General features: G+C 45.2%; 2 protein-coding genes across 2 annotated transcripts; one reads left to right on the forward strand and one right to left on the reverse strand.

The window, feature by feature from the left end:
- Positions 1–1,605: 1,605 nt before the first annotated feature.
- Positions 1,606–4,801, reverse strand: ATP5PB (ATP synthase peripheral stalk-membrane subunit b). Its single transcript, XM_075775885.1, has 7 exons — positions 4,652–4,801; positions 4,504–4,546; positions 3,930–4,075; positions 3,251–3,414; positions 2,719–2,844; positions 2,332–2,511; positions 1,606–1,761 (listed from the first exon to the last, which is right to left on the reverse strand). Exons 1-7 carry the CDS (start codon positions 4,677–4,679, stop codon positions 1,690–1,692), a joined length of 759 nt encoding a protein of 252 aa, XP_075632000.1. The 5' UTR covers positions 4,680–4,801; the 3' UTR covers positions 1,606–1,689.
- A 7-nt stretch (positions 4,802–4,808) lies between these two features.
- On the forward strand, positions 4,809–10,058 carry WDR77 (WD repeat domain 77). The gene is made up of 10 exons (XM_075775876.1): positions 4,809–5,021; positions 5,141–5,326; positions 5,426–5,567; positions 5,640–5,689; positions 6,369–6,439; positions 6,782–6,836; positions 7,092–7,163; positions 7,261–7,369; positions 7,844–7,912; positions 8,126–10,058. The coding sequence occupies exons 1-10, from the start codon at positions 4,877–4,879 to the stop codon at positions 8,283–8,285; spliced, it is 1,059 nt and encodes a 352-aa protein (XP_075631991.1). The 5' UTR covers positions 4,809–4,876; the 3' UTR covers positions 8,286–10,058.
- Positions 10,059–11,121: the final 1,063 nt, after the last annotated feature.

An 11,121-nucleotide genomic window follows, 5' to 3' on the forward strand; every position in this document is an offset into this window, starting at 1 on the left:
GAACTGAGTGAACTTTATCAATGTTTTCATAATCAGAAGCAGCATTAACAAAATGCACCTTTTTCTTTCTCAAGTCACACTTTTTCCACCAAAGCAGGAACAATAACTTTTCCATTTGGAAGCAGAATCTTAAAGAAAAGGAAATACCAGCTCAATACAAAATTCCTACCCTGCTATTTCCCACTGCATGGCTTGCAAACGGCACAAAGTGAATAACGTGAAAGTATTGCCGACAACATGAAAGTAAATATCCTGTTCCAGATGCTGTCATCTTTTTTTACTGCACAACCATCGCTGCCCACATTCCAGGAAACCCAACCTGTTCAGACCTCCCAGTTCCCTACCCAGGACGAAAAGTAAAAGTGCACTGCGTTTGTGGTAATTAGTCACGATAAGAAGCGATACAGCTTCGTCTTACCTCGCACCATACAACTGCTGCTCGTCCGCTGGTAGAAAACTCACGCGTTAGCACCGCAGTTTAACTGCTTGCTTTGTGAGAACAATCTGTCAAAACTAGTTACAGCTTGAGTCTCATTTAGATACAGGGTTACACAAATGTGGAAGTTGAGCAACTTCACTTTTTTTATTAAAAAAACCCAGAAAACTATGAAAACACCTGCATTCTCAGGAACTGTTGATCTGAGGAAAAAAAGCCAGTTTCAGTTAGCTTACTTTTAAGTAAGGTTCTTGCCTCTAAAGAACACCTTTTTTTGCAGCACTTGCATTGAAAAAATGTAGAAAACTGTGCTATTTTACTACCTCCACTAAAAATAAGCACTTCCCTACTGCAGTAAGCTTACATGGCTCTCTTACGTGGATTGATACTGAAGTTTATTTACTAAACAAATCACTTCCCAACACAGAAAGGATGTTGTTACACATAGCAAGTGCTTTGCTCGGCTGGGACATCTGAGATACAGCAAAATCCTTCAGGGAAAAAGTTGCCTATAAAAAGAAAGTGAAAAGGCTTACACTGTGTATTATCATAATACACATAAAACTGTTTTTCATGTTACATAAAAAAGAAAAAAGCAAGCAACTATTTTTTTTCCCCCCCTCTATGAAAATCCAGAGAGAAACCACCCTCTAGAATAAATTTACCCACTGTTTTAAACTTAATACTGGCATGTTTGCTTGAAGCCAAGTTTTCCGATAGGTTTTCACACATTTCCTGCCAGCTACATCATCTTCTCCACAGAACAGGAAGACACTTTCATCACTATTTGAAGATTTTGTTGCAAAATTGTTTTTTCAGCTCATTTTTAAAACGAGGACATTCAGAGTACCTCCAAGTATTGGACTAGGTGAATGGGAGTAATGGCACTCATTTTGATTTTAGAACAGTTTACAATTACCACAGATATCCGTAGGTCATTCTCACACAGAATTCTAAACCAAAAAAACGATCACTGTATTAGCAACAGAATTTTTCACTGTGAAGTTCTGATCTTCTCTCTGGAAATGTTCATGATTAAAGAAGGAACCAAGCAGAATCACAAACAATCCCCTACTATAAACTAACCAGTGGTTTGTGTGACCGATCTAGCTACTGCAGACACAAAAAGGAAATCTCTGTTGCTCCTGCTAGTGAAAGACAGCGGAGTGTTTTGTTTGTTTGTTTAATGATACTTTAGAATCATACAGTTTCCAACAGTAAGTAGTGAGACACATCAGTGGAATCAGACATGGTTACGCTGCTGCCTGTACATTCTTGGATAACGCCTTCAGGTCCAAAATGCACTTTGCAATGCTCTCCTTCTGCTGCAAAAGAAAGGAAAACAGCTTTCAGAAGAAAGACTTTATGGAAGATGTTTAAACAAGCAAAATACACATTCTAATCCACTTTAGATACTCCTTTTTAGATCCATGGAATGAGTTACAGATTAAAAGGGACAGAATTATAGCTGATGAAGTCAGAGATTCAAATCCAAACAACGACCTACATTAAAGCATCTGCACGCAGTGCTAGGAACACGTTTTCTTACTTTGTTCTCAGCGTCATTCCTTAAAAGAAAGGACATCTGCAGATCTTAACCTGCCATGGTCTTATACAGAGAATTTTACAAGTGAACTCCCTGATCTATTACAGGGTCCCTATACATCTTATCACAAGCTCAGCTCTATGCTGCAACAACAACCACACGTAATTCTAGCTTAAATCACCAGCCACACAAGCACCTGGTACCTCGTAACTGGCCTTGTTAGCTCCTACTCGGCAGTAGGAATATGTTGCAGCCACATCTGGAAGTCACCCTAGCACCTGGCCAGAATCACTGGGCAGCAAATATTTGTGTAGACTAAAACGTAAAGCAGACTTAAAAAAGCAAGTACCTGTTGAGGTGTGATGCTTTGAACAACATTTTTCTCCACCCACTGAATCATGTGATCTTGTTCTTTCTGATGCTTTAAATTCTGCATAGCCACTTGATAATCCAGCCTTTTCTTTACTTCGTTGTACACCATCAGTAATCTTTCTCGATAATTAGTTTCCAGCAACATTGCAATATTGTTCTAGACACAGAAGATGAAATCAAAGGGTTAATGTTTGGCAAGAATACAGAACAGCAGAACACCTTGTATAGCAAAAGTCACTGGAGGACTGGCCCTGTCTGCAACACAGAGGGAAAACGGTTTGTTACTTGTTAGCGATTTAAGAGGCACTCGGATTATGTAGCACAGGCTGCAGTGGAAGTGAACAGCAGAGCTGGAACTGCTTACCCGCTTAGCATCAAAGAGGTAATTGCGGCCTTCAACCCGCCATTGCTCCTTCTTCTCCTGTTCAATGGCAGTCTCAAGACTTTTAATTGCCTCATTTTTCACTTCTAAAGCTTTAGCAACTTTCTCCTGAAAGAAGAAATGAAAAATACGCTTCAGAATGAAAAGAAGATGCAAGGAAAACAAGTGATCAGTAATTAACTTCCAAAATTCTGCATTAAGATCTGAGAAACGTCTGCATAAACTGCATTGAGCCAGGGTTGAGCTTAAAGGATAGCATGACAGAAGCATTAGGGTTCACAATCAATCATACTTCAAAAAAATCATTTGTGCTGGTATGAGGTGTTTTATTTTTGAAGACTTATGTAACAATATCAAAATAACATCTAAACCATACCTTATTTAAGCAACATTCTGAAGATATTAGACTCAGATTTTTATGACAGCCTAGACACAGTATTCTTTTAAATATTTAAGGAGTTAACTTAGAACAGTTATTAACTACTACAAAGTTAGATTATGGTTCTTTTGTTACCTCATTCAGTTTGTCAGCAAAAGCTGCTACATCAGACCCATATTTTTTTACGCCATAAATGATGACCGATAATATGCAGGCAGCTGCAACTGTCTCATGGTTAATTACATAGATTTCCTTAGAGAGAAAGTAAAGCAGGAGTCCAGTTCCCAACATGTAAGGCCCTAAAGAAAAAAATAAAAGCAGCATTATTTGTACAAAGCATAAAGAGACTCACTAAATGCAAACACATAACAGGTAGCTAGTCTAAGGCTTACAAGATGATAAGGAAGTGTTCTTTTACCACAACAAAAAATACAAGCCCAATACCACCAAGGGGAAGGATGTCATGAGGACACCTGCCAGAAGAGAAAGCAATTTGCACCTGCATGGGACCTGCTGCTTCTGCTCATTCAAAAACAGCCAAAAAAAACCTGTTTAAAGGTTTTGAGGGTCAGCAGGCAAACAAATTTTCCTGCAAGATCAAGCTCAAGGCATTCTTTTAGCCTTTATTAAAGCACAGATGCCTAGCTTTAAAGCCAGGAAGTGCTGCACTGGCTCATTCTTCACAACTTCCTTCTGCACATGCAAAAAATATTTTTCCCTAATATTTTACATTTTCAGCAACCAGGAGTGGTGGACAGAACTAAAAAGGATAACTAAACACACCTTTAAAAAAAAAATAAAAGCATGTATTAACCTGTAACTCCTGTTTTAGGATAGAGAAACTGGAAAAACTCCTCAGGGATCAAACCATGACGTACTTCTCCTCCTTTCTCTGGCAGAGGTGGCAAAGGAGCCAAACTCTGCTGAGTTGTATGCAGTGGTCTTGTGGTGTGCAACACACTATAAATAATGAGAAAGTTTCCATTAAGCATCTTATTTTTCAAAACAAACCCACCCTTAGATGAGGCCCAAACACATTTCCAACTAAACCGGCGGGCATGCACTAGACACGCCTCCTCTGAGGAAGTGGGTGGGACTAGATAACCTCCAGCGGTTCCTTCCAACTGTAACTACTTCGTAAGCCTACAACATTGATTAGAAAGATAAAGACAACAGCCCTGAATAACGTTATTTAAACACAATGACTGACAGGTTTCTGAGGTGTTCCCAGGCCTCCTCAAGCAGCCTGTCACTCGGAGGGGACGGCAACCGGCCAGGCTGCCCGGTAGATCAGAGACGCCGCTAGGCCTCAGCCAGAGGTCAAAGCCCTCAGCGTTGCCAGCCGAGGTCCCCGGGGCCGCCCGCCCTCCTGCCCCCGCGGCACTCACCCCACGGCGACGGGAGGCGGCAGGCTCCTCAGCGCGGCCGGGGCTGAGGGAAAAAGAGGGGCAGAGAGCGCGTCAGGACAGAGCTCAGTCAGGCCAACTCCCCCGCCCGCCCTACCCCAGAGGAACGGCGCTTCCCTCCCCGTCTCACCGGCGCGGAGGACGAGGCGGGAGAGCATGGCGGGCGGGACCGGGCAGGCAGCAGCACGACCCCCTCCGTCCCGGTGACCGCCGGCCGCCTCCGCACCAAGATGGCGGTAGGAAAGCTCTCGCGAGACGCGCGCGGCGGGGCGGGGCGGGCGCTCTCGCGAGAGGCGGCGGCGCGCGCGGCGCGGGAGCACGTGGGGGTGCCGCCGGCCCCGCTCCCGCCGCCGCCATGGAGGAGCCGCCGCCCGAGCAGCCCCCGCCGCCCCCACCGCCCCCGGCGGGCGGGGAAGCCGCGGCCGGCCCCGAGTGGAACATCCCGCCCAACGCGCCCGCCTGTATGGAGCGGCACCTGGAGGGCGCGCACTACCGCGCAGGTAGCGGGGCCGCCGGCCCAGGGGAGGGGAGGGGAGGGGAGGGGAGGGGGGGGGCCGCCGGCCTCTCAGGGAGCGGCGGCAAGCGCTTACCGGGCCTCTCCCCTCCGCCTCTCCCGCAGACGGGGCCCTGCTGCTGGGCGCCTCGGGGCTGAGCGGGCGCTGCTGGGCTGGATCCCTCTGGGTGTTCGCCGACCCCCGCCGCGCCCCCAGCGAGGGCTTCTGCACCGCCGGCGTCCAGACAGAGGCGGGCGTCGCCGACCTGCGCTGGGTGGCGGACAGGGGCATCCTGGTGGCCTCCGACTCCGGTAAGCAACGGGGATCCCCCCGCTCCCCCCCCCCTCCACCCCCCGAGGTGGGTGCCCCCCTCTGAGGTGGGTGCCCCCCCCCCCCCCCAATCCCCCCAGGTGCCGTGGAGCTGTGGGAGCTGGACGAGAACGAAACCCTCATCGTCAACAAGTTCTGTAAATATGAGCACGATGACATCGTGATGACGGTGGCCGTCCTGGCCAACAGCACCCAGGCTGTCAGCGGCGGCAGGGATTTCTGGTGAGTGCCCCCGGCCCGGCTGCCCTGCGCCAGGGCGGGTGCTGGGTGCTGACTGCTCGCTCTTGTCCGCAGCGTGAAGGTCTGGGACCTCCCACAGCAAACCGTGCTGCACTCCTACAGAGGTGAGTGCCACGCCGGCCCCGTCGCCCGGCTCCTTCTGGCCCCTCGCCGGTTGCCGCAGGCTGAGCTCAGTCCTGCAGCATCGCAGGTTATCTCCCGTCTGCCAAACCACACCACTTGGGGCTGTGATCTAATGTTTGCCAGTCTGTGAAGCTTCTGCCACAGTCTTATTTCTTTGTCTGTTATTATTTCTCCCTGCAAAATTAACGCTATAAGGCTAGTTTGCCTTGCATCTCTAAGCATATCTTGGATTAGTCCTTCTGTACTGAAATCTTTCTTCCACCCGCACACAATGGTGTGATCTCCTAACCCATATTTGTTTTGAAGAACAGCTCATTGGAGATGCTGATCTCTGGCGATACGGTATTGTGATCTCTGGCCACAGCAGAGGCCGTACGTTGTTTGATCCTCTCCCCCCGGCCCCTTTCTCACTGACCGTTTGCCCGGAGGGGCTTCCTCAAGCTTGGGCACGTCACAGGGACTTGACTGCCGTGGCTCTGGTTGAGTTTGGCAGCTCATCAGTTTGGCAGGAAGCAGTTGGCTATCGCTGAGTAGAAGTTACCCTGTATCTGGGCATAAACTATTCTTTATTATACTGCTGTGCCTTCAGAGGTCCTTGGGAATACATGGGAAAGTTGGATACAATCTTTGAGGCTCTTTATCCTTTTGTGCTTTTGGTAGCTCACTCCGGTTCAGTGACATGTGTGGCTTCCTGTCCTGGTAAGGACACTGTGTTCCTGTCCTGTGCTGAGGTAAAGCTCACTCTCTGTCTAAATCTACCTGATAAAAATTAGATTTAACTTTAGTTATTTACAGTTGAATGCACTTACTGGGAAACCACCTATTGTGTTACAAGCTGCATACCTGTGTTATTTCAATGTTCCAGTCTGATAAGTTGCCAGTCAGCTTACTGAGCTGATTTCCACAGGTTTGTATTAACATATGGGAGTTCCTAGGTCTGTCCTGGGGATGACTGAAGAGGTGGTGTGGGTTTGAATGTGGGTCAGTAGCAGTTCTGCAGTGAATCTGGGTTTATGCCTACCCTCTGCCACAAAGAAATTGTAAAACCTTTCTCCTTCATTTTGGATTTATAGGACAGCAGAACTTTACTCTGGGACACCAGATGCCCCAAACCAGCTACTCGAATTGGTATGTTTCTCTGTGCAGTCGCTGCTTGTGTACAAGCGTTTGTCGGAAGAAATACAGTTTACTTTATGCCTAACTTCAAAACTAGTGATGTGACCGTTTTGGCAGAAAAGCCTATTAAAAACCTAAGGAAGTCTAACACTGTCGCAGAAGTACAATAAGCTTTTAAAGATTTGTCTTAGTGCGGTAGCAGTGCTAAACGAGATAGTACCTTTGTACTGACTCTTTTCACGCTCTTCCCAATTTATTTACTCGCAGTTTGCAGTGCCTGTAATCACCTCCCTACCTCAGTCATGTGGCATCCACAGAAAAGTGACATCTTTGCTTTGGGTAAGAAGTGATCTTATTATTTGACTTTCACCAGACAAATCAAGGTCTTTTTCACATGACAATTTTGCTAATAACCTCATTCTCCCTTCTCTTAAAGGTGATGAAAATGGAACAGTTGCACTAGTAGACACAAAGAATCCTGATTCTGCCCTCAGCTCCACTGTGCATGCCCGAAGTATCACGGGGTTTGCGTTTTCTACACATAGGTACAGTCTGATGTACTGGCATAGAATGTGTGACTACATATACTTGTAAGCCTTATTTGTTTTTAGAGTAAAACCTATGAGAGCACTAGGTTTGATGTTCTTACCAGAAAGATCAATAGTGAAGAATAGAGTAAACCAAACAACATCTCACTTTTTTGACAAGAAGCGTGTGAATGTACATGAGAATACTTCTGCAGTGTTCAGAATTGCTGACCCAGTCACTGGGGATTTTTCTAATTACAATCACCTCTGCCTGAGGAAGGACTACTTGCTTTCTGAAGCTAATAGAATATTCTCGCTTAGTGTGCTGGCAACCTGCCACATGATGATGAAAAAGTTTTTGTAAGATTTAGTGTCTGTTAATTCACTGTACCTGGGTCAGGCTCACTAAGAAATGTGCTTTTCACACGTTTATCCCTAAGAAGCTTTCTTGTATTTGATTGTTCTAACTCTGGTCTCATCTTTGTCCTCTAGTTCACCCTTACTGGCTACAATCAGTGAAGACTGTTCAGTAGCTGTTCTTGACTCAGACCTCTCAGAGGTGTAAGTACTAGACAGAATGTATTTGCTACTGTAGCTGTTTGTCTTGTTGACTTCTCATTAAGTTAATTTTTTTATCCTTATGCTGAGTGGAAGATGAAAATACTCCTTAAATGGGGGAGCATCATCCTAACAAACTAGCAGTTAGGAATGGCACAAGCCCATAAACTCTAAGTGAGAATGCTTTATGGCTAACGGAGTGTTCATGTTTTCCAGGTTCAGAAACCGTTCTCATCGAGACTTTGTAAAAGGCTTATCGTGGTCTCCTTCAGACAATGCCTTGCTCACTACAGTTGGATGGGATCATCAGGTTTTACATCACACTGTCCCCATACCAGCTGGTGAAGCTTCTGGAGTCAACTGTGTAAAAGAATAATTTTATAAACTCATGGTCCAGATATCTTCCTGGCATTACTTTGATTCTGCTGAAGTCAAAGCTGTGTGTGAACTGGAGCGGGTATGGTCTGTTTGCCTTGAACCTTGTGACTAAGAAGGTTCCTGTAGTAATTTTTTAATTAGGCATAAGTTAGTTACAAACCAAGCTTTACCTTCTCCTGGGGAGTTGGCTTCACCTGTGATAATACTTCAGTATTTTACCTAGGAAAAAAATTGACTTCAGGCACAGAGGAGACTTGGGGAGACAGGGAATTGGGTATAACTAAAAAAAATAATAAAAAGACTTAATTCCACAGATGGTTTGGAGAACTGAGGGAGGAATCAATAGAAACATTTTTGGGGGAGGTTAAAAACATCCACCTCTTGTTAGTTGGAGAGAGCCTCACCCTTGAGGAAAGTTCTTTGCTATGTAAATCAACTATTCCAACTGAAGGGGAAGACGTGTTGGCATTTCAAGACTAGAAGAGTTCCACAGTTGTCCTTAATGCAGCATGTGGATTAGAGGGTTGGTCTTCAGTACCTACTAGTGTGGATCCTATGGCGACCACTGTTTGTGCACTGGTATTGGAGAACCAGTGCTTGGTGTGAGGAGTCTTGTACAACAAGGATCCTAGCTGTAGTCCTGTAATGAAACACGTCCGTGCTCGTGCATGACATGCTGAAATACCGGGACCCGTGATTCTCGCCCTTGGCTTGCAGCTGATGCCAGCCCGAGGGGGCTGTTACTGTAGCGTGCTGAAAGCCAAGAGAAGTTAGCAGCTGCTGTTCTGTTTGACGCCATGTTTCATCTCCTCTGTGCTGAAGACAACTTATTCAAAGATAAGATCTGTGAACAGTTTATGTAAGGGAAAAACTGGACTAAGGACTTCAGTTTTCATTTGCTTGCTCCTATAAACAGTCTCTGCTTAGTAATAAATGAGACTCCTTACGCACTTGTGATGAGTGACTTTGCGCCAGAGACTGGGGGGACCGAGCATTCCTGTAATCCTCAAAACAGACACCCCATAATCCTTAGAGGTGGTTTTTTGTAATATACCACAATCTTTTCAAACTAAACTGTTTCCCTGGAACATATGTAACTGAAAAAAAAAAATATCATTGCATGCATTGCCACTGCTCTACATGTGGCCTGGCTTAATATTTCCTAGACAGAATAAAGCAGGTCCTGACTAATGGAAAAAAAAAAAAAAACCAAAAACCAAACCCTGGAATGAATGCTATTCCTGTTTCTTTAGCATGGTAGCAACACTAAACTGTACACCGCTTCCAGTGGACCTATCCCTGCATAAACATAAGTTTAGTCGATCCAATTAATTTTTAGGCAGACCAAGCTTTGCCAGGCTTACTTTTCTCATATCCTTTTAAAAGCTCATTTGCTGCTTTTTTAATTCTCATGTCATACAGGTGTTTACAGAGCAAGCTTCCTAATCTAGAACAGTGTATGACAAGGAAGAGAGACATGATTATAAAAACTGCCAAGGTTCTTCAACAGTATCCTTGAACAACCAAAAAAGTTACCTCTCCCAGACCTCTGATGGTGTACTGAAAACTGAAACAGGTCTTGTGCTGTTTGTGAACAAGTTGTCTTGGAAAAAGTAGAAGACAGTTTTTAAATAAATCATAGTTTTCATTTGTAACTGGGTATAAGTTTCACTGAGCCACTTCTGTAGTATCGAAGAGCCAGCTGAGGTCATTTACGGTTAGAGTGAAGTTGTGATTTCAGTCCCTGAAATTAAAACCATTCTTAAATGTGCACCGTATTACTGTTTAATGCTAGGGCGCTATGATTTGTCAGCGCTAGTGCAAGGCATGCTGTAAGTCCTGCTGCTTTTCAGGAAGCTTTTTCTATCCAAAACTTGAAGTAGAGTTTCCTTTCTGCATAGCTAAAACCAACAGTTTCAAATGTCGAGAATTAAACCACACCAAGTTCCTCACATTGCTGCCCTGTGAGCAAAACAACAGTCCACGGCAAAAAGCGTGATGGTGGAAGGTAAAGGACCACAGGTCATTACTGAGTATTAATCCTATTCTTACAATGGCTTAAAGACTTTTGAGCATGGTGGGACAGACACACACGCACAAAAAAAAAAAAAAAAAAAAATGCTTCACATGTAGCAAATCTGGGTGAAGCTTTATGTTCTGCCACGGGAGGGCAGCAGCTGCCAGCCTGACAAGTAGTAAGGCAGCATCCCCCCCCAAAGGTTTGCATGTTTCTTTACAGAGTATCATCATCTCACTTTTTACCGCTTGGGTTTCTGCCACCATCACAGGAGAAGCACTGAAGGGTGACAGTTTATTAGGAGTCGATGGTGGTCTGTTCACTTGGCTCCTAGTCGGTTGTACCGTTGCTAGTAAGGCTATAGCAAATAGTCACACCAGCGTGCGGGCAGCGTGGCAGAAACACTGGCAATACCACATCAATGCTTGTTGACTGTGAGTTATCTGCAAAGGAATTGGAGAATTCTCTGGGGTTTGTGGTATGCTCACACTCTCTGGACTACTTTACATGCCATTCAGGTTTGGGGATGCTTCTATAAATACCTTGTGGCTAGAGTAAAAGCTTCAAGATAGACATTGCACGGCTTCCCTCTCAGAGAACCTGGTTCTGTAGCCAGACGTGGATTAAAGAGGTGAGAAGGCAAACAAATATAATTTTGAGGAGTGGAGAATAAGCCGCTATGAAGACAAGCCTGCCTTTTATGTTGCTGCTTGCATTGCTCCCACTGCATTCTCCATTTTAAGTACAACATTCTAGTTGGGACTTGCCAGTAAGTATGCGAGTTTCATTACCAATGAAAAGCTCAAACCCAAGAGCT

Source organism: Balearica regulorum, chromosome 25, assembly GCF_011004875.1.
Source record: "Balearica regulorum gibbericeps isolate bBalReg1 chromosome 25, bBalReg1.pri, whole genome shotgun sequence".
In the NCBI taxonomy this organism is placed as follows: Eukaryota; Metazoa; Chordata; class Aves; order Gruiformes; family Gruidae; genus Balearica; species Balearica regulorum.